This window comes from Rhopilema esculentum, chromosome 5, assembly GCF_057945365.1.
Source record: "Rhopilema esculentum isolate cy_ngs chromosome 5, ASM5794536v1, whole genome shotgun sequence".
NCBI classification, from domain to species: Eukaryota; Metazoa; Cnidaria; class Scyphozoa; order Rhizostomeae; family Rhizostomatidae; genus Rhopilema; species Rhopilema esculentum.
In genome coordinates this window covers 5,316,079-5,340,058 of record NC_142819.1, presented here as the reverse complement: position 1 = coordinate 5,340,058, position 23,980 = coordinate 5,316,079, and the positions used below count along the sequence as shown (strand labels likewise).

Genomic DNA, 23,980 nt, shown 5'->3' with positions numbered 1-23,980 from the left:
GTAAACCCTTTCTCTTGCGTACTGATAATCGCGTAACTTCATTCCTGCAATCCAAACGCAACCCTAAGAGTAGAAAATTGCTGAATTGGGCTTTGCAACTTTCAGAGTTCAATTATAAAATAGAACACATTCCATCCAAGAACAACGCCATAAGCGACTGTCTCAGTCGCATGCACAGTGTCAACTCACTGGAAGAATTACAACCTAATATTACAGTGGCTGCAATCAGAGATTTCCAAACAAAAGATCAACACATCCAAGCAGCAATCGAGTACATGTCTTCTGATAAACGAAACTTTGATGTCTGCCGTCTAGGTCCCTTAAAACCATATCGCAATAAACTTTCTGTATCTGAGGATGGCATTTTGCAGTGGCACAATTGCACTGTAGTACCTGACGATTTACGTGGAACCGTCCTGAAACTTTGCCATGACCACCCATCCTCTGGTCATTTTGCTGTTGACAGAACTTGGTCTCGCCTTTGTGAACACTATTTCTGGCCCAATGCCAAACAGGATGTGATCAACTGGGTGAAAAGTTGCAAGATTTGTGCTTCTTTTAATCCACCCCCTCAAGGATACCACAAAGATCAGTTACAGCCAATACAGTCTACTGAACGATTCGAACTTGTTTGCTACGATCTAGCCGGACCTTTTCTGCCTGCATCTCAAGATGGTTTCAAGTATGCTCTTATCCTGGTCGACCACTTTACAAAATGGCCTGAAGTTGTTCCCCTCAAAGAGATATCGGCACCTACTATTGCTAGAGCGATTCACGACCAATGGATCTGTCGGTATGGGATTATGCAACGTTTGCACAGTGATGGTGCCTCAAATGTTCATGGCAATGTTATGCGGGAAGTCGCCAAAATCTTGGGTATAGGTAAATCCAAGTCTTCGCGTCTCCACCCACAAGGTGATGGCCTTTCTGAGGCAATGGTAAAACTAGTTAAGTCCTGTGTGCAGAAACAAATTGATCAACATGGCCGTAACTGGGACACGTTCTTGCAATCAGCTGTCTACGCCATTCGTTCAAGTGTTAATAATAGCACTAAAGTTACACCTGCTGAACTTATTCTTGGTGCTAAACTTTCTTTACCAACTGCGTTGCTGTTTAATAAATCACCACAGCAACAGATTCAACAGTCTGCTCCACACCATGTGAAACAGGCTCAAGCTTTTGCCAATGACATCGGTACGTGCCTTAAAAACTCCTTTACAAATGTTCGCAGTATCCTCAACCAGAGCAGAGAAAGAATGAAACAACAGTACGATAAGAAAACTACCCAACATCATTATAAGATCAATGATACTGTCATGTTATGGAACCCACCTCAGAAAAGAGGTATTTCACGTTGTTTTCAACCAAAGTGGTCGGGTCGGGGCCTTGGACAATCACCCACTTGATAGGAGATCTGAATTGTAAGCTTGTTGACGCCAGTGGCAAAGCCAGTCCTACTATTCATGTCAATCAACTGAAGTATATACCTCCAAGATCAATCCACTTACTCAAAAAAGCAACTGACCCCCTACCTGCAAAGGAACCACCTAAGAAAAAAGTCTGTGATATTTTTGCTGACCTAACCAATACCAAGACAACAAATCTCATTGATGATAGAGTACACGTCGAGGGTGCAAGAGGAGGAGGGAATACAGGGGACTTGAACCACGGAGAACAACCAGAAGATAATAACAACATGATCAACAGAAATTGGTGCAGAGTAGACATTGCAAACATACTACCAAACAGAACTCGTTCACATTCACTAACATAGGAAGAGAGATGGGGAGGGGGATAGTGTTATCCCCTGTGGACAATAGTTCTAAAATATGTGCATAAATCATATCTAGCCTCTATTCCAGTTAGCACGTGTTGTAAGTCAGTTTTTTGTATGTACGATTATGATGAAGATAAATATATTTTGAAGTCATTTTACGTCACAATATTTGGTTCACTACACTGTGCGAGGAACAACTTGCATTTCCTTTAATAAATGTTCCCGTAACTTATGAATTGTTCAAAAAAATTGATACAGCTTATATTGAGGGGAAATAACCATTAGATGAAGTCGTTTTTTAAGATAGGCAATGGCTTAAGAATTTAGCCGAAAGACTGGTCGACCTTTGATGAAAATGTTGATATCATATCACTCAAAATATCTAAATTTTTGTTCCTAATTTGATATGAATCCATTTTTTTCTAATGTCTATGATAGCAAAGTTGATATCATATCTTCTTTAGAATACTGCTATTTCATACAGGGCTTCTATACAACTACATGTCAAGATAACAAATGTAGACAGTGACGGCATTAGCGGGGTCCTGGAAACAACGGTCCTAGGCCCTATAATTCCCGATTTCGAATGGGTGCTCAAGACCCTAAGTCTCCACGGAGTCGGTACCTATGGGACTAAATATGAAACAAACTGTATGGTTTCGCCTCTTATATCTCAGTGTTATTGGTAACTATATTTTCTGTGTTAATGAAGACATTAGCTTAAAAATCATCGACGAATTTTTGTCATGATGAAAATCTGAAAAGCTGTCCGAAATTTTTTATTGACGAAGTTTATCCACCGAAAATTTATCTGACGAAATTTTTTGCTGTTAATGTATGGTAGCCAGACGGCTCCAGGTACCGCACCTAAGGAAAAAATAAAAATTATAAAGAACAAGGGCTCCACAGATGTTTTCAGTCCGGGTGCCACAGTCCCTACAACCGCCGCTGAATGTTTAAAGGACAAGATTGCATGACAAGACAACAAGCAATTTCAGATCAAAATACCTTAATCTGGACAATGCCGTAACCCAAATCAGGAAGTTCGCAAAAAGAGAAACTTTGGTTTCGCCACTCTTGGTTGAAGGACATGGTTGAAGAGCCAAAGATAAGCTTTTTCAAGTTCTAGAACGAAATTAATATAAAGTTAATGATTATAACAACAATTCAAATGGGCCTCCATTTCTTTATCAGTTAACTCAAAAGTTGCACACCGATCTGAATAAAACATAGTCTCGAAAAATTCTGCAGCTCTTTCTAGCAAAACAATCATCTGTGGTTCGAAGATTCGGGATATCGGATATTAAAGGTCAAATGATACTCTCAAACCTTAGCAGTTGGTTATAGTTTGTACGAGAGTCCAGAATCGTCTCGATACGGGTGCAAAATGTAAATGTGATGATGATGATGATGCATCAGGCTCGTAATGAAAAGCATGATTAAAAAATTAACACACGTCTTAGACATCACAAACATCATAAATTAACAAAATATGTATTAGTTTCCAGTCCATTTTTATGAGTATCAAACCAACCACTCGTGCTTAGGCACAAGTGGCTCAACGGCGAGGGTCAAACAGTCACTGACAATGGAATAAAGTCATTGAGAAGTGGAATAGAAATAACGATTACTTACGATGGCACTTTCCATGCTAATCCCTGCTGAATTCTCGTGAAGTTTTGAAATTAGCTTGTTGGCAGGCAGGCCTGTATGTAATATAAAGATAGGCAAATTAAGGACACAGCGATTATTGAAAGGGAAATCGTTAGAATTAAGGTGACATGTCACTTATTTCCCTATTAATGTAAAGGGAAATCTTTAGAATTAAGGTGACATGCCATTTAATTCCTTGGGAGTTAAAAACCATTAAGACATAGATGCTGTAACTGCACTAAAAGGGTTAGACGGTTTTAAGTTTTGAGTCTTGATTTCCCCGAACTCATTAATTAGGAACTTAAAAAACTTAAACTTAATGTAGTCTACTTTCAGAAGTCAAGTCAAAACAGCAACTAACGTTAACTTAGTTGGCAATTGTTTTTGTAGATCAACAAAGGATTTTGAAGGCAAATGGGTCAAGGAAAAGACCAATTCGACGAGAAAAGGTGCTTCTACCAGAAAAACTTACAGCCATTATGAGAAGGAAAACCAAAATTTTTTATTGTGGTACTTACTCATTTATTCATAAATTGGTTAAATGACAATGAGAGTTTATGCCTATTGAGCACTGTCCTCACTCTCAGTGTAAACTCTTTTTCTAAGCGGAACTTTATACTCCAAGAAATTTGAGTCAGAGTGCCAGAGTTATGACGTTATAGCCCTTGCAAAGCCTTACCCAAATGCACTTCTTCAGACTCGGCTGATATTTCTTCGTCGACGTCATCAAAAACAAGGATATCCATAGGAGGCTGTAGACCAAATTATTTAAATTTAACTCCGTGGAAGGACTTTAATTTCATAAGAAAATTATCAACGATTCAGGATTTAGAACAAGCTTTAATTTGAAATAAACAGTATAATTATAAACGCTTGATAAAATTGGCTATATTTGAAAGCTAAACTTTCGCTTATTTTCGTCGTTCGCAGGTTCGAAAATCATTCAATTGTACACAAGGTTAAGTCATCTTCGCTTAAAATATCGATGATTGCAAAGGTTACTAATGGACAAACGCTGATAGAATTTTCAAAACTGGGACAAAAAAGACATTTTAATGCTTTTAATGGACCCCCCCCCTGGCAAGGGAAATATGTAAAATTAGTAAGTAAAATTAGTTAGTAAGCATAAATAAAATTTCAAGGGTGAATTTCCCATTAAAATTCGAAATTGTTAGGGCGAGTAGGATGTGGCTTTCTACAAAGCGGAATTAGTAATATGACCGTACATTCAAAGGATAGAAAAACACTGCAACTTTTCACAAGACAAATGTCTGAATTTAAGTAACGAAAACTCCTCCAATGGTTAAACTGTCTAATCTGGTTAGTAAGCAAACGATAGTTTACACATGGGCGCCAACCTTTTCTCTTTCCTTTGCTGCATGTTTTTTCTGCCTAAAAAAGTTTAAAATATAGAACATAATTACACGTACAATGTATACAAATACTTTGAAGAAAAATATGCATTCTTTGAAATGGGTTCTTACAAGGCAGAAAGAAATGAAGAAAAAGATTGCTGCGTCTAGGAATATTAAAATCTGTGATCTACATTAACTGCTACAGTCGTACACAATACGTCAAAAAGATTGCTGCACTCAAAGACCTTTGCACGTTGGAAACAGAGGAAATTAGCATTTGTTGCAAAATATTCTATACTACTAGCATGTAATAGAAGACTAGTCCAAAACATCCAAATTGTATTCCACAATTATGCGGTATCATGAAATTGCACAGTAAAAGAACATCATAATGTCGAAATCAGCTATAGTACAAAATCAGTTATAGCAAAAAATATTACCCAAACAAACAAGTGTTTATAAAGATATTAGCAACTGAATATCTTGTCATAACTGATAGCATAAATGTAATTTTACTATACATCTATTTAGTATGACTCATTGCAGCTAAGCTTAACAGATATTGAGTTCAACACAGTTATGAAAAGATAGACCATGCTAATACAAACATACACGAGTGACGTATTGTCCATCATTGAGTTTCCCGTCGAAGTTCTTTGAGTTTTCGTCAAATCCTGCTTTCCAACCACACGGGCCTGTAATATGACGTAAACGCATAAACAACTAAGCATACAAAATACCTTCTCTGCAATAACTTCTACGGCTTAAAAACAGCTGGAGTAAACATAAAATATTGATATCACCTTGACTGGAATCTCTCGATAAAATCTGTTGAAGTAAAGCTGCGATCATTTGATGAGGGATAGACTTTTTTGGATATATATTGCAATAAAAACATTGCCAGTAGGTCAAGTATTGCATGAGGTAAAACAGAAAAATTAACGATTTCACCTTGAATAACCAATACAAAAAATAATACTGTTAGCATCGGTTCTGTTAGCAACGCTAATAAATATTTAATAGTATTTTCTATTATACCTCTATTGTTATATTGTTGTTAGACTACCGACTGAATATCAGCAGATGCCAGCAATGAAATTTAGAGTCATTATAACACTTTAAGAGAACATAAAACTTTTAATCAGGAAGCCCTTCCAAAGAACTGCAGGTGTTCTTACAGCACTGCACGTTAATTGTTTAATCCCTTCCAGAAATATACACATTTGCCCATTCTAATTTGTCCCTATGTGAGCTGGAGCAGAGAATAAAATATATAAACATTGTGTACTGTAAAATTTAGGATGCAAACTGGAGAGCAATAAGAGCCGAGAGAGAACACTCCTATTTTTATCAATTTCAAATTTTTCCTTTTTTGATTTGTCACGTGATAGGATATTCTAAAAGAGACTGGATTGAAATATTCCGTAGCATAGGGATACTTTCCTTTAAAAATACATTAGAAAGCAAACAGAGCAAATACAAATTGGCCAATTGCATGGCTAAATGCAGGCCTGGCCATAAGACTTTTAACAGGGGAGCAGTAAACAGCTCTCCTAGAAGTATTCAGGTGAGCTATAAGAATAGAAACAAAGGAAAAATTGATTTCAAGGAGAGCAAATTTGCTTTTTAGAACAATTTAGGAGAGCAATCTCTAGCTCCCCTCCAGCGTTTGAGGAGGGCCTGGAGGGGAGCAAGAGCTATGGCTTCCCTCAAATGGCCAGGCCTGTAGATGAGAATTTATGTGCTTAAGGGTGTATTTATCGAGCTTAAATCATGTTTAATCTTCCAAATGTTCAAGGTAACGGCTCAGTAAAGGAGATTTTCGTGCTACCTCATCTTTTAGACTTGATTAAGTAGAAAACGGAGGGGTTAGTTTCGTTACGACGAGAGAGAGTGTCTCGAAATTGCCTCATCTTGAGCTGTTGAATCCACTTAGCGAATTTTCGTGCAAGCTAGGGCTTTGCAGCAAAATGATTTGCAAGATATCGATTTTGTTTCAATATCATCAAGACAACATAATGAAAAAAACAGGATACAAAATTCAGCCGCCTTTGTCTGAGGTTTCTCTTAAAAACCTTTGGGCCTTTGGGGGTGAATATCGGCATGAACTCAGCCCTAAACATAAAATAAAAAGATAGCTACATTCTGCATACAGTCATGACAACTTTGAATTCTTTGTAATAGACAGACAAACATAGTTAGAAGCAAATCGATGAACAGCGTCTGACTATTTCTGCTAGGGCTTACCTGAGGAGAGATTTCCAATATGCCGTCCTCCAGTTGTGGGCCTTTAGTTGTCTGTGACGCACTATCATCAATGTTATTAGAACGAAGCCCGTTTGTATTAACACTCAACGTTTTCTTTGACTTTGTCTTCCGGCTTTTCTCTGTGGTATTTTGAATAGCTCCCTGATTACGAGCCTTGCTTGTAGCGTTGCTGCCTCCTGAAAGTGGCTTTAAAGATCCTCTATTATGTCTCTCACTTGCATTGGGAAATTCACTACTAGAGCCTATATCGCTTAAACTTTTTGCTGGTCGTAACACAGTGCTGCTTTTCGAAGGAGATGAATCTTTGTTTCGGTCTGTCTTCAGACCAGCTTGCTGTTTATAAGCACTGACATTGTCATTGGATATTCGAAGTGCTAAATCCAACTGCTTATCAAGTTCAAGGCTATTTTTAGGTACATTGTCTCTCCTAGCATCTTTCGAGATGGACTGCTGCTTAGTCCTTTCGTTTCTATCGTCAGAAACTGTGTTCTGGCGTGAAGATGCTCTGCCGCGTTTTTCTTCAATAAAATGCTTAACCATCACCTCAATCATTGTTCTGAAAGGAGTGTCTTGCTCCTGTAAATTAGTGTAAAAATTCATGTTTTCATTAATAAGCGTAATACCAAATGCAATTTTATTTCTGCGAGGATATATAAGCAAAGCTACCATCCGATTTGACGCGAAACAAGAGGGAATAACTGCAAAATTTTATATCATAAAAGTCCAGTATTCCTCCAAACACCAAGAAACGTAAATAGACTGGAAATTGAACTTTGATAAAAAAGAAAACAGCTCTTTATGTCAAAAACATGCATGTTTAGCAAAAAATTTTTAGGATTCATTATACCAAATGATTCTATTGTGGAAATCAAGTAAAGTGATATGGAACCAAACGGAGATATCAAAACTACTGTTACCTTGTTCAGTCTAATCAACTTTTCAATTCTGAGTTCCTTTGCAAGAATTACTCTGTTTCGTATGCTGAAATCAAAACACTTTAAGTTGAACTTACTTCCATTTTCAAAAGGAAAAATATAAAAAATGACTGAATAAAAATGCATGTAGCGATAGTAGCCATGTAGACATTGGGTTTGATAATGCCCCTTGAAACGCAGCACCACTGTCTAGGACATACCCGAATTTAAGGGGCAGTGATTTCCACCTTGTGCAGTGATAAAACCATTTTGTGAAGTAAAAAGCAGCAAAAGTGTGCAACAATAAAAGTATTTGTACACATGGCGGGCAAATTTTGCTCCTTTTTCACAAACTTCAAAATTTATGAACAACAACAAATAATTTTGAGACGAGACCTTTTAATGGACTATTAGGCAGTACTCAATAACCAAACAAACAATATATGACAAGAAACAAAACTGCTGGCTAACTACACATTTACTTTAATTGCGTAAAAATTAGCTAAATGTTCCGTCCAATTAAGCTAACCAAATGTTGTTACCAAATTTTTTTCCACCAAAGAAACATGGTCGGAAAACGAACAAAAGAAAGATAAGATATAAAAACACAAAATTCAAAATTATTCCATTGTTTTCTGTTATTTAGTTGAAGAAGTTAAAAATATGTTGATAGTTTGAATGAACTGTCAAACTGAACAAAGGGCATGGCCAGGAAAATTTCTTAAGGGTATGTCCAAACCCCTACTTATTTTCATCAAAATTTGCAGTAATTAATTTTCCATGGTGCATGAGACATCATGGCAACATGTTTACATAATGGCTACGAGCCAAAATGAAGTTTGTGTTTTCCCATCAGATTTAGCATATCTTTGTAAGAAAAAAAGCAGAATCAAATTAATTCATAAAACAACTTGCCTATCTTCATTTCTTGGAAACTCATCATCTAGAACTCTCAATGACCGTTTCAGGCCCTAGGGAGAAGAAAGATAACCTGCTTGCTCTTTGAAATCCAAAAATAATAATAATAATATTCTACAATGTTGGTGACTTCCCTTTTGCCTTAGACAAAGTTTAGCTGCAAAGTGTTATTTCAAAGTAATCGAAGAAATTAGATTGCACAAGAATTGAAAGATAGTGATAGAACCCGCTGCTTTTGAGTGAGGGCTGGTAGGCATGGCATTTAGCAAACTTCTGCATCATTGTTGACCAAACCATTTTTCTTGCATCATTGCCAGGTTTCACCTTTCTAATAATCCATGGGACAACATTGAAAATACTACGTATACTTAACCAGTAGATTATTATTTACTTTAAAACCATGTATTGACAAAATTTTGGGGAAGAGAACATTACCACTGTTTAGGGGATTACAAAATAATACCGTTAAGAGATGGGAAAATTGGAACTAAACCCTAAAGAAACAGAAAAATAGATAAAATAATAAGTACAGGCAAGCAAGCTTCACAAAAAATTTCTATTTTTCCTTAAAATCAATAAAATATGATTTCTTGCAATATATGGTTTATTAAATCAAGAAAATAGAAAGAACAAGGTAGAAGAGAGTAATAAAATACAAATTTGAACAACTTCATATACCTTCCTACTAAGATATTCACGTACAAGTGATGCTGAAAGTGATTCAACATCAGTCATATTAACCAGCTTCATGCATCTACATATCAGGAAGACATCAAGAATTTACCACTCTGTTTAATTATTTGCTCTTCAATTGCTGGTTTCTAGAAAGAACATATGGTGGTCTTGATAACTTATGCAATAAATGCTACATTTTCACTTTTTACATTCATCTAATGTTGCTCTTTTACTTTAGCATAGTTTGAGTTTAATAAGTGCAGTAAATCATCTACTTAACTTTGGGAATATAAAAAAGGAAAAGATCTATACAATAAAACCTAGGAATGGATCTATAAAATAAAACCTAGGGATAGATCTATGCCAAAAGTTTGATCTTTCCAATTGATTAGAAATTTGCAACAAGGCACTCTTTTTTACTTCTATTGATATCTGATAAAGCCTTCTGTGTAGACAAAATGAGTTGACTTTCTTGTTAATGGAAAGGTCTTAGTCAATCACATATGTGATGTCAGAAATAAAAAATCTTATTATCTATAAAACAATTTTTTGTAGCCATGTATGTGAGCTTTCAAATAAAACAGATTCATCAAATTGATGTTGTTTATGAAATTTTATGATACTAGACCTGCCAAAAATTCAAAGCTTTGAGATTTTAGATGTTTTCTTTATCAAAAAACAGGGAGATCCCAAGAAATTGATGAATTTTACAAAAGTGAGTGGATGGAAGATTTGAGTGCGGTGGCATAATATTGCCGGCGCGAGAAAAATTTCCAGTTTGGGTTTGCTGGATTAAACGGGACAGCTCATCCTTCTATAGAGTTGTGAAACAGGGGCTAAATTTACATCATGAAATACCCCCATTTGCTTAGTCTAGGTTCCCAATCAGTTTATTAAACTGATTGGGAAGGTAGACTAAGCAAATGGGGGTATTTCATGTGTATGAGCAGAACCAAATAGAATGCAATAGTGTAAAGCAAGTTGTTAAAAGACATTTCTATGCAAAGACAATTTTGCCATTGTTTGTGTTTGTATGTGTTTACCAACTGTATGTTTGTTCATTAACCATGGTGTAACAGTTTCTCTTATTACAAGGCCCTTGTAGCAGGAGCCTCAGGCAGACTTATTTCGCAAACCATAGAGTGTACAGTTGACTTTCCTTTTAGTCACTGTGCTTAAAAGCACACTTCTGGTTACAGTCTCATAAAATTTAGACCAAACTATGCCAAGCTATTCTATTTGGCTCTATAGTCACACTCCTCCACCTTGAGTCACAAGTTTCCACGGCAAGTTGTGTCTATAACCAGATTCCCAGACTGGAAACAATGTGCATGTCCTTAATATGTTGTAGCGTGTCCAAATTTACCAATGGCAATTTGGCCTCCCTCAGATTTGACAACAGATACACATGCGGAAGTATCCTCCATAACTACTGCCCATAAATTTAAGGAAAATAACATTTGACAATACTAGGCCATGCTCATTTTATTGAATTTTGAGTAAGAACATATGACAAGGGATGAAATTTTTTAAAAAGATGTGTAGTAATTTACTAGCCCTATTCTGTGCTAGAACAGCAAATTTCTGAATGCATATGATGTTAAGTGCACAATTTAATTTTTAAATTGAAGATGTCCGTTCAAGAAACAAAGTTTCTAGTGTGGCTAGAGTCTGAGCAGTCACAAGGTATTTGTGATCTTGACTTTTTACAACTTAACAACATCAAGACTAAAATTTAACCAGAGAAGTTTCATCAAAACAGCTAACAACTATAGCCAAATATTTTCATGAAAATTTTTAATGTGATATAGTGTTAGTTTTCATATAAACTAAACTTTTTGTTTGCAAAAGTCTATACAGGGTTTAAATGAAAACACTAGGTAATAAATTAAAACTTTCCCTGTTTTTTTCACAAATAAAGTAAAACATGAGTACATATAAAATAACTGATAGATTTAAATAGGACGGCATTTTTTAAGTAATACTGAAATTTTGTATGTCAAGTAATTTATCCTTGTATTAATTTTAAGTGTTGATGTATTTGTTTTGTAAGTGTAATGTTGTGTTGTAGGAATGTATTAGTTGCTCATTTGTTAGTTGCAATAAATTGCATGCAGAAGAATTTAAAATATGAAACTGAACTGAACTGAATCAACATTTGGGGGGGGGGTACCTTAAGTTTTATCATCAATTCAAAAGGGAGAAAGATTTGCTGATTAAACTGTTACTTGTATGTACATATCAAATGATAAGTTCAAATGGAAAGATTCTTAAACTACTAACAGCACCCAATGTGAATATGAATATTATTCGTTCACCTTAAAGCCAAGAGGCGAAGAAACAAGTCTTTCTCTACCATATTTTCTGCGCCATTATTACGTGACAAGGAGGCGCAATCCAAGTTTGAAAATGAGGCTGGAATAACAATTGAAACAAATAACCGGTGTCATAACAACCACCACACTTTTATGACCTTTTTTAGGAAAATGATCAATTATACCGTGATTAGGAATTTTTAATGTTAAATTTCAAACAGAAAGATTTCCCTCGTGTCTCTTGATCGTCTTTTATGACAAATTCAAGCTAAGAATTGCTATCACATGACAGGCTTGTACCGGGGCTTGGTGGGAATTTTTTTGGGCCGGGAAAATCAAGTGTTTGGGGGCACATCATTTTGATGTTGATTGTTTCTTGTTGTCGCCATGTTAGAAATAAATGTTGCTGAGGCAGCGTGGGGCCTTTCCTCAACCTTCTTCAGATTTTAACAATCAAAATAAAATAATTTTGTAAAGCTCTATTGTTTTGCAAAAAAGTGCCCCCCTTTTCTGAGGCCTTGTAAGAACTATTGATTTGCCTAGCATTCTCTGTAAATTTTAAAGGTCATGTGGCCCTTAGAAGGCCATTTTTTATATAAGTAAAGTTTACAATATACAAATCTACTACATACACTAACGTGACAAAAGTATTAGATGATCGCCTTATAGCAAAAGTGGTTAACACTTTGCTCAAAGAAAAACATAGAAAGACTGTGGAACATAGCGAGATTGCTGGTTGAAATTTCCAATTGAAATTTTACCAAATTGTAAAAATAAACATATATTTAATAAATTGTAAAAAATAGACTTTTTAGACAAGTACAATTTGCTTTATTCTATATTTTGTCGGATGATCTCCAGGAATCTGGCAGACGCCATTTGCATTGGAACTCACTGAAATAATTTTGCAACGAAATATTTTCGGATTTAGGAGAAAATCTCAAGAAAATGATAACTTTTATGATGATAACTTTGTAGTTGTTTTCATTTAAACATCAAGGCCTTGACCTTGACGATGTTATTGAAAGACCATGATGTTATTATTTTTGAAATTTTTGTCACAATTGCAGCATAACTACGTAGGTTTGTCTTGCTTTGAAATGAATTGTCTTTGTAAAGAATCATTACTTGTTTCTGTACTTGCCTGGGGATATTCCAAAAATAATTGGACAAAATAATCAGCATTGATTGACTTCGCACACAACGCCAGCTTGCAGAAGCCAACAGTCGGCCTGTCCTGGCCTATCATTCTTTTAATTTTAGTTGACATTGTTAACTTATTGTTCTTGCTGCAACCAAACTTTCTTGCAGTTTAAATAAAGAAATGACCCGCTAGACCTAAATATTTTATTGCTTCTCGTTCTCTGTTTGGTCGCTTTTGTGTTTTTGGCCTTGAAGCTAAAAATTGATATTTTTCATTTCTCGCTGACATTTTGTTACTTTTCTATCATAGAAAGGTAGGAAATAAATTGAATTTGTCAGGAATTGCGTGTTTGCTGACGCCATTTCTAGAATCCCGCCAAAACGGCAAGTTTTGTTCAATCAATGTTAGAATCACTGATCTATAAAAAAGACCAGTGGTTTTTTATAGATCAGTGGTTAGAATGCTAGTTTTGGAGCCCCCATTTTGTTATTCATCGTCCCAATACTTCACGTAAGAAACTTTACAATATTACAAGCACAATACCCCCAGAGTGCATTTACAATGACTACCCCGTGGCATTACAAAAAGTTAGAAATTACATTTAAAACAGTCTACACTACACATTGGTGGTTAACTTCGGTGAAAGAAGCAAGACACTTTATTCGAAGCGACCTGTACCTATGAAAAATATTGTTAACTCAAGCCATTAAACCTGAACTAGGCCATTACACTCCTGTTCCAATTACTTGCGGACCACCTAGAGCAGCACCTGTATTTTTCATACGCAACGTTTTTCATAAGCATCTGCACTGAAATTTGCAAGATTTCTAAGCAATTCCAATCACCAAGTCTAAGTAAAGTATCAGAAACGACGATACGTAATTATTGTGATAGATCGGTACACTGAATAACATTCGAAGGTGATACGAAATGATGCAAGCTGCTTTTAAATGTGCCCTGACTGCTTATTGCAGATCAGCCATCAAAGTGGCTTCAAAATAACAAGGAAACAAAGAGACCATAAAATATTTGCCTAAATTTGAACAGCAAAGGAAAATGATTTGCTTCAAACAAGAGATTTTTTGGTAGATCTTTTATTGCTATGGTGATGAAAAAACCAGTTCAAAAGTTCTAATGCTACATTAAGTACCAAAAGGCAACCAACAATTAATCCCATGGAATTTTTTTTGAAACCAAAATTTTTTTACTGAAATTTTCAAACGCTAGAAAAATCTTGTTTTACACCAATGGGCTTTCAAAGTAATAAAAAATAATACTTGATACTGTTTGCACATTACCATGCATACATCCATAACATATAAATTTTCAGTTTTTTTATCTCCCTCATCGTTTACTTTAATTTCTTCTCGCCCTCTACAACCAAGAAATTAGAATCTATGAGCCGAGCTGGTGCCTCTACTGGCTCTTGATAATTTCTCTCAATTATGTAAACGTTCCGATTACGCTCTCTCAATTACTTTCCAGCTTATTCAATTTGGACGCCTAATTTTTTAGCTCACAATCGATCAAATTGTCTAATCCCTCCGTTGCGCTTTGCGATCGAAATCATTGCGAACTCACTGTAAGCGCTTGCAAATTATTTTCCTCCATGGGATATAAAAAATGATATAAAAAAGACCTCTTCTAAATAAGAGTTTATGACATTCGTGCATCATCTTCAGTCTCATTATTAGGCTGGCATCAAACTATTCGATTTTTGCAACATTAATAATTGCGTTGAAGATAATTTTTCAAGTTCTTACCGAAATTAAAGGGCATATATTGCTTTAGCAGTTGGCTAATTCACAAAAGCGTTTGGAGTGGAATTTCATTGTTTCGTGACTTTTCATTTCATCTTAATTAATTTTTACTGCCGTAAAAATTCACCCTCGATTCCATGCTTTGTATTAAACAAAAGAGATCATTGTATTGCATTAGCCAATCATGTTCCCGACACATGCCCTTTAAGACCGAAACTTTTGGCACCGAATTGTGTGGTACTTAATGTATTGTAAGCACTAGTGAGAAGTGACAGTAGCGGACAAAACTTGAATGGACATTAGCGACATCCCCCTCTTGGGAATTCTCCAATAAATCCACCAATCATGCGATGCTGTACTAGGATAGTCATGAAAGGTCAAAATCTTATTTCTCGAAACGTCAAAATTTTATTTCTTTCAAATGTACACTGGTTATCAGTTTAGAGTTAATGCGTTTTGATTGACTAGAATATAGTCAGAGGCAGCGTAGTACGAAGCAAGAACAGCATATTTCAAATTTCAAACAAAACTCTGAATAACAAAAACCAAAACCTAAAATACAAATACTTCTCTTCATAAACTCTTACTCAAAATACCGCTATTGTTCATAAACAGAAAAATTTACATATATATTTAAAGGAAATAACAATTATAAATTTCAAGGTGAAAAGAATGAGAAAAACACATTAAAATGAATGACAAAGACTTCCTAACATGATATTAAACATAACTACATACTTCTAGATTTTATTAAAAAATGCGCGAGGTAGTAAAATGTTCTAGATTGGTGTCATCTCTCATTTTCTATAAGAACATATTTTTTCATAAAAACTGACGTAATTTGTAAAAGTTGGCATAACAGAAACATCTACAAAAAAGAAAAGCGCAGTATTATTATCTTTGTGATAAATAGAAGTTCGAAAATATTTTCAATTTTCTTTGCCAGTACCAAGAGCTTTTTACATTCTCGGGTTTCTTATGAAAATATGTTCATCTTCGATGAAAAGGAACAAGTGAACGTAAAACTGCTCTCTTTTTAGAGAAGACGCCTGAAATGCTCTACCAGATCTTGAGCTTCCCGTGCAATCTTTTCGTACTTTGTGTAAATGTTATGCTGGATTCCTATGTAACCATATTTGTAATGAGATTTTCTATACTCAATAAAGCAAAGACGATTATATATACGAATATGGAGCAGGGTAGGTCATAGCGTATTATAACTCAGCAGACCTTGACCTATATAATAATGACTTCCTTATAGTATTAGTGAATCTTGTGCGTCTTGAAAACCACTGTTTAAAGGATTCTAAGTATTTTATTATTGTCGAAAACTACAAGATATTAACACACCACATGAACTCGCAATAAAAGATCGAGTTTTCTCTTGGGAGGGAACAAAACATTCACCGCAAGGTCCATCACGTAGAGGACACCGTTTCGATGGAATACAAACCGTGGTACCACTGAAAAAGCTTGAAACACGAGTTTACTCTCAGAAAACTAACAGAAACAGAAACAAACATGTTTAAAAAACAACATTTGTTGAACATTCGAAACCAAATACTCTGTAAACTAAAAACTGGGAAACTATCTATCAATTTCCAGGCCTGGTAACAGATTTTAAGACGCTGCCTCTACCAACTCCACGCTTTGGAGTACTTTCACCTTCGTCAAAGTTGAAGTTGAAGCCACGACCAGCCATCCTTATGTAAGGTCTATCATCCCCAATATTTGAGTTAGTTTTCTTATTTAAGACATTGTTTCTGTCATGCTGAGTTTTCTTTTCTCTCCTGTGCATGATCAAAATAATAGCAGGTTGATAAACGAGGAACAAAAACGCATTATATAGCATCAAATAATAGAGTGATATCAAGTTGAAAGATCTCCAGACACTATAAGAGAGCTCCATGTCCCATTTATTACAGTACCAAAGTAGTGTCAATTTACTATTGTGCTATTGTCAATTACAGTACCAATTTCAATACAGATGCTTAGTAACTTCAGGAAGGAATCAAAACTTCATTAATGTTTACCTCGATTTCAAACCAAAATGCTTATCTGGGCCCCTAGCTTGTTGAATAAATGTGATAAAGATCGTATTGAGCAAAGCATAAGAGAGCTACATTGACAATAGCAAAAACAATTGAACGGCTATGGAAGAAAACAACAAATTATTCATAATAGCTTTGTACAAAACTGGGGGGCCAAGCAAGAAAATATCTCGCGTTGGCATGAATTTTTCTTGAAACGCCACTGCCTGAGCCGACCATTTAAAGTAGAATACAAACCTTTTACTGACTATTTCTGCTTCGTGATTTTCTGCTTCTGTTATGAAATTAAAATGGTGGGTTAAGAAATTAACAAAACTGTCTTAGAACAGTTTTCTAAGAATAATTTAAAATCAAATACTTCATTAGAGCTATGGCGGACCAATTTTTATAAAATACGGAATCTTGGATATTAATCACTGAAAGAAATACTAACAATTTACTTTGATGGTTATAATATTGTTTGCTGAAGATTTCGTAATTATAAGATTGAGTCTTACTCCACGATCAAGAAAAGAGTAATTGGAGAATGAAAACTTTTTAATCTCATTTGTAAAATAGAACATGCAATCCACTTAAGGACAAAAAAATTAACTTTCTTTCTGTCTTTTTTTTCTTTTTAGAATCAGAAGGTCAATTACAAAGTAAGCTCAAATTATACTTCAATCTTTGAAAGATAAAAAATATTTTACTTTGCTCATAATTCTCTTTCTAAACTTAAGCTTAGCTAGAATCTTCTTCTCAGTTCAATGTGGAAAAAACATTTCGAAGTATCCAAGCACAAAATTAGCCATAATGGTATGAGCATATCCATTCAATAGTGTTCTTTAATCATGTGGTATTGTTTGACAGAAAGGGATGATTGTGCAGAATTTTTAAAAATTCACTTTCAATTTTGGAAAAGCAGTGCTCAAAAATTGTCACATTACAAAGTAAAATTACTTTGTCAGAAAATAACCAAAGCACATAGAAAGGCTATGTAAAGTTTCATCTCTAAAACAACATTGTAGAATTTTACCTAAATCCCAGTTTTCAGACTTTGGAGGACAGATCCATGATACTTCAGGTAACCCAACTTGTCCCATTAGCTTATAAATTTCACCAGTTTCTTCGTTTTGTGCTAAAAACATTCTTATCATGAAGCACTACACAAAGTAAGGGCATGATTCTATATTCTATTTTATTATTTTATGCGCAGCATTAAGCAATTCTATATATAACAATAAAACTAGAAAAAATCGAATAAAAAATTATGAAAACAAATAACTTTATGATATTTTTTTGATAAAAATTTTCTAGCAAGCATTTAGCTGCATCTTAGGAATTCTAAAATAAAAGCTACTTTATGCAATCATCAATAATTTAACTAGGACAATTAAAAAACAGCCATCAATAAACAGAGACAACTAAAGATGAATACCTTGAATTACATCAGCATCAATGGCAACCTGCAAATAAAAAAATTCAAGATCAAAGATTGGAATGTCTGAAACAGTTAAAGAAAAAGTTACGACAAGCAGTTTTAATCTACATGCTTACTGTTTCACCTTGAACTGAACAGTTATTAGGTTCCTTTTTATCAACACCTTTTGCCTGCTTTTTGCCTGAAGCCAAAAACCTATCTCAAAAGCTCTGAAATTAAGTACAATATTTTTTCAAAGAGCAGTCTAGAAAAGATTGCCAGATATTTTAGGATCAGTTATTTTATGATCAGTTATTCTCTTAAAATTATTTTGCATTTTTTCTATAAATATTAAAAAAATTTATCCATACCTTGCTATCCAAACATATAAAATATATATATAAACAGCATTCAACTCAACAAAGAAACATCATCATTATTAGCCTCATTTTAAAAGCCATCAAGTTTGAATTTTGTCATTCTGACATCATAGGCACTAAGAAACGTATTTTGATTCTTCATTTTTAGTTATGGTTGAAGCCACTACAAAACGAAAAGAATTTGAAGCAGCCTTCTCTTGACAAAATCAGATGGTTGAAAGCGAAGCTATTCCATCTTTGATGATCTGTGTCAAAATTTAGAAGAGCAGTTGGATGCATTCATTCTGTTGCCTAGGGATAAATCATACATTCATCCCTTAACTGAAATGCTAAACAAGCCTTGTTGCCTGACTGTTCAGTCACACACTATATCAAATGTCTCAATGAAGAGGATATACTAAATTTGCAAACAAAAGTATTGATTCACTCACAGACTTTTGTTCAAGAGTTTTACTATCATTAGACATAAAACAGAACAATTTGTAAATCTTTCAAACGGATTTTTAACAATTTTAATAAAAAATTTCTAAAACCTGTCTTTTTATCAAAACTTATGGCCCATGTTACATCATCTTTAACTTTTTGTTTTGTCAACCAAGAAGAGCTTGGGTACATTCTAATTCTAAAGACAGATTTTTCCATTGGACAATTCTGAGAAGTTGGGCTACATGGATTTACTTAAATCTGATATGGGATGAACCAGCAATTATTTGTTTCCTTATATAAAATATACAAAAGTACAAAAGTTTGGTTTTCCTGCTCAACTCTTGTGTTTCCACTTAACTTTCCCTTAACTTGCAGGTTTTCATGCAGGATGTCTTGTGTGGCACATCCTTTAGTGAAAGCCCTCTTTACGGCTATGTTCCAGCTTAATGAAATGAAAAGGGGTTTTGACCAAAGATATGTTTTCAACCAAAGTACCTCAATTCAAAGTTATTAGACTTTACTGTATTAGACTTTAATTGAAAAATGACAATTTAATCCTACTCTGTTTGGACATCTTCCAAGATGCGAAGAAAGCTGATCTCGTAAAAGAATATGTGTTGCATTATACGGGCATGATACTGTGTCTTTGTCCCCATGATTCTAAAACAAAGCAGCCATTAGTTCACAACAATACACCATATAAATGCAACAAAAACACCTCTCTATTCGATATAAACCAACCTCAATAAAATGAAAGAAAAAGATTCAACTGTTTAGTGTATAAAACATGTGTTACTATATAAAGAGTAAATGCTACATATTAGCAACTTTTTCACTTTTTGAAGAAAACCTTGATAAACAACATCTATTTAAGATTGATTGTATTTTTTGTGATACACAACATGATGGGTTCAGATAAAATACCAATTATTAGTGAAAAGGGTAAAGTTACAGACATGGGGCAGGAGATAAGTGCAGACACCATATCTTCCAAGCAATGATGCATCTTTACAAAATGCACAAGGAGAGGGGGGCCATGAAAAAGATTTTTAAAAAAATGGCCTTGACTGAGCACTCCTGGCCAGAGCTCCCTTGATCAAAGCTCCCTTGAATCGAGGCTCCCTTGACCAAGGCCCCTTTGACTCAGCCCTCTTGCATGAGCCCTTTTGCCTACGCCCTCCTGCCCTCTTTCTTAGAGAACCCAGAATGTATTTGTAAATGGAGTTCTCTCTGAGCCCCAGTCCATAACAAGGGAGTGTATCAGGCCCCCTTCACTTTCTTCTTTATATAAATGACAGTGCTCTTCTCCTCACACATTCTCAAATTTCATCTCTTTGCTGATGATACTAGAATTTCAAATTTCCTGATCACATCTTATAGTAAAAATTCAGAATCTAAGATCCGTATAAAAATAAATAATACTCCAGTCACAGAAAAAAACTATGAAAATAGCTTTGAAAAAAGCAAACATTTCACAACATATTACTAAAAGCTTTTTCATCTGACACTCGTCAGAGTATTAAACATCAGAAATAACACAGTGGAAAATATTTACCCAGTTGTGGATCAAAATAAGCCAATCACAAAAATGCAAACACATGACCGGCATAGTTGCCCAATCAGTGCTGCAGGCCTATTGAAAAATGTGGAGTTCAAGAGAGAAAACAAACTCCTTCTGTCTACACAATGGGGGCTTTTTCCTTTGCATGTTGATCGATTCCAAGACTGCTAGATGAAAAATGACCGGGCTCTGCCAATTATCTGAAACATGTTGTCATTTTAGAGTTTTGTACCATCTGGGTTGTCTTGAAGGTGTTGTCTGATGGCACTGTCACTAGTTTTTGATGTGTTTTTAGACCTTCAAGGTTGAAGAGGCTGTTGTAGCAAGCTTTCATAGCTATGGGGCTCAACATATACGTCAGTATATTGATATAATTTCTACCCCATACCCTTTGGCAAGTTTCAATGCCAAATCAACCATCAGTGCAAGCGTACACTAAATAAAGTTGTTTACATTTTATCTTTACCTTGCATTGGTATGTTCCATCTAGTTATTTCACCAGCCTTTAAGCAGTAGTTTTTTGTCTATTTATATCACAATTTTGTTGCAATTACATACCATTACCTTACCGGTTACATTTATGTGTATTCATGTGGCACCATTTTTAAAATCATTTCATTTATATACATACTTTTAGTTATTCCTATGGCACTCTTTTGCGACATATGAAGGTATGCTATTTTCTTACATGCTATTCCATGCCCTTTGAAAGCAAAACAAAACCAACAAAAAAACTTTTAGCAAATAATGCCTACATAAATGGCTTATTAAAATTTTATATATGATTATTATGAACTCAAAATATTCAAAAAATAATATACCTAACTCTAAAAATCCTCTAACCAAAATCATGATGTTTGCCGCTTCACCCCACCCCCCCCACCCTTTCCTACCTTCTTGTCTCATTATGAAAATTTCAGTTTTGATTTTCCTTTGCTTGCATTTATTTTTTCCCTTTTTGTCTCATTTTGTTCTGTTAAATTATGTATAAAATCTTTTCTTCATTAAAAAATTTCTTAATCTCTCCATCTCATTAAAAATATGATGAAATGTATAAAGTAGATTATAAATTTTTGTTGTTATATCTTAATGTCATCCTTTACTTGCAAGTAACTGTTGTTGTCAAATTAAACTAAATTTGAATTTGAATTCTCACAGCTTTCATACGCATGTCGTGCAAAAAGAAGTTTGGCGTGCAGAACTACATTGACCTCGTGCTTGTGCGCTCTGTTCCTGTCCCATTCTGCAGTCTAGTCTTTCTAAATCTAAGTCAACGAAGATGAGAATGAGGTTTCGATTGTCAAATAATTATTATTAGTTTAGACAATTATATTATTGAATATCAATAAAAAGTAGATACCTTTCGACACTTTATAATATGCCTCTGAAAGCGTTGTACGCAAATTCTGTGTGAACCATCATAGGGGCAAACAAGAAGTGCATTTGGATCCCATATCTCGTCCTCTATTGACATGTTTATCTACCATTAGATCAACTCCTTGGTATTTCCATGAAGAAATTAAAATTAATGATGACTTCCTATTAATTTTGCCTCGTGATGAAAATGAGATGGCATGGGCAAAGATGTTGCTATTCTCATTGTAAATATAATCGAGCAATATTATGCCAAAAGTGTATTTCTTGCAGGGCCCCCAGCGATGGAGAGGCAATTTACAAGGAAAGGCATTATCACATTGTAAATGTCAAATGCTGGATGAAAGGCTCAATTTTAAAAGTGGAAGGGGCCATAGAGTGGAAAGAGTTCTGATCAGGGACCGCGCACTACTCTAAAAGTGGATGGGGCTGAAAAGGGTGTGACCGAAATTTTTTGAGGCCACGCTCCCTAGAACGCCGGAAAAGGCCCCTTGAGTCTGGTTCAGAGAAGATATCAATAATTATAAAAATAGATCTAATTAGCTCGAGGGTAATAAAAAACCAATCTAATCAAGTTAGAAAATATATAATATCATTAAACAAGATAAAACACCTAGAAAAAGAACAAAATGGTTCCCAGTCGATGAGAACTGCTACTGCATAGGAGTAAACTATCCAAAGTTGCGTTAGAGTAAATTTTCAAAAAATTGTCTAGCCTATTATTGCAAAAAAATGGGTGGGCTATAGCCCCTGCTAGCCCAATGACTGCGCGGTGCGTGGTTCTGATGTCAGTTACCAACAATTTCTTCTGCTAAAGAGGATTTGGACTATGTACAGCCATGCCTCCCCCCTCCCATACAGTTGAATCGAATGATGCTTGTCCATAAAGAAAATTATTCAATATTTAAAAGCTGTGCGACATTGAACAGGTGCACCGCGCTTAAGGTGGATTTTTCTGGTTTCCAGATGTCAGTTCCTTTTCAAAAAGACAGCTTTTGTTGGTCGGAATTCTTTCTAAGCGATATTAGTTTCCTTGGAGATGGGTAACAGGTCTTACTATGAATGCTACTTCTTCTTTGCTTTCATGCTATACATGATTTTTTCAGAGTGTTTGATTTGTTTAGTTACATTAAATTTTATCTCTAATAGCTTTTTACCTGCTAATGATATCTCCACCCGCAGGCAACCACGTAGCTGTAGGTGCCGGCTAGGGGGAGCAAGCTCGAGCAAAAACCATACCTGAGGAGGGCAGGCTTTAAAACAAGAAAACAGATATATAACAAACAGATATATTTGGACAAAATCAAGGTCATGGAATTATAAATATGCCAAATTTTCAAAATATCATTTGGAAAAACTGTAGCCAGAGAGGGAAAGCTGTTGTCAAAATGTTCATTTAGGGGGGCACAGCCCTTCCGTGCCCCCCCCTGCAGCTACGTGGCTGTCAGCAGGCCTTATCTATCTTTAATTATGTTGTAAACTTTATTTTGGTTTAGAAGAAACTTAGTCTATCTTTCTTTTATAAAGCATTGCGAATTGCTTTGCTTTTGATACTGCTAAATTTATGTGTAATTTTGATGTGAAATGCTATTTTGAAATGAAAGTGCTCTCTAAGTCCGACTATGCCAACAATCTTGTTTGTCGCAAACAACATGAATGATTCGATCACAACGTTAGAAATGGTTGCTATTGTAGCACATTTGAACTTAAAGCTATCTAGGTACAATCACAAAGTTAGAATCAGAATTCTCTCTTTCAACTGCAGATACTTTCGATATATTTTCTCTGAATCTTTCCTAATTGAAATTTTGATTAATTTGAAATTATTTCAGTTTTAGTTCTAACTCTTTCCTTTTAACTGTTGCTGCCATACACCTCCAGTACAAAGAGCTGTTAAATAAGGTCTAAACCAAATGCCTATTCCTAAGACTTAATAATAAACTATCTAGTGTTCTTTATATGTGTTCGTTTTGAAACTATCAAAATAAATGCTAATTAGGAGAAAAGATA

At 35.0% G+C, this 23,980-nt stretch overlaps 2 protein-coding genes across 4 annotated transcripts in view; both read right to left on the bottom strand.

Annotated features, from left to right (window-relative positions):
- The window catches only part of LOC135690119 (putative ubiquitin carboxyl-terminal hydrolase MINDY-4), a 30,879-nt gene extending 18,859 nt beyond the window's left edge, over positions 1–12,020 (bottom strand). For both annotated transcript variants that reach the window (XM_065207589.2, XM_065207590.2), the window contains exons 1-10: positions 11,879–12,020; positions 9,564–9,706; positions 8,883–8,938; positions 7,971–8,034; positions 7,033–7,629; positions 5,398–5,480; positions 4,789–4,822; positions 4,110–4,182; positions 3,413–3,483; positions 2,786–2,902 (exon numbers count right to left, since the gene is read on the bottom strand). In XM_065207589.2, coding sequence (XP_065063661.2) covers positions 2,786–2,902; positions 3,413–3,483; positions 4,110–4,182; positions 4,789–4,822; positions 5,398–5,480; positions 7,033–7,629; positions 7,971–8,034; positions 8,883–8,938; positions 9,564–9,635 — 1,167 coding nt within the window. In that variant the 5' untranslated portion in view covers positions 9,636–9,706; positions 11,879–12,020. The remainder of the gene's footprint in view (positions 1–2,785; positions 2,903–3,412; positions 3,484–4,109; positions 4,183–4,788; positions 4,823–5,397; positions 5,481–7,032; positions 7,630–7,970; positions 8,035–8,882; positions 8,939–9,563; positions 9,707–11,878) is intronic.
- Positions 12,021–15,289: 3,269 nt separating this feature from the next.
- LOC135689592 (gametocyte-specific factor 1) lies at positions 15,290–22,234 on the bottom strand. Of its 2 annotated transcripts, none has more exons than XM_065206875.2 (6): positions 21,957–22,234; positions 19,597–19,695; positions 18,248–18,275; positions 17,846–17,947; positions 17,068–17,104; positions 15,290–16,569 (listed from the first exon to the last, which is right to left on the bottom strand). In XM_065206875.2, exons 1-6 carry the CDS (start codon positions 22,068–22,070, stop codon positions 16,374–16,376), a joined length of 576 nt encoding a protein of 191 aa, XP_065062947.2. In that variant the 5' UTR covers positions 22,071–22,234; the 3' UTR covers positions 15,290–16,373. The 2 variants fall into 2 exon arrangements, with proteins under 2 accessions (XP_065062947.2, XP_065062949.2); XM_065206877.2 differs by lacking the exon at positions 21,957–22,234 and adding an exon at positions 21,753–21,937.
- Positions 22,235–23,980: the final 1,746 nt, after the last annotated feature.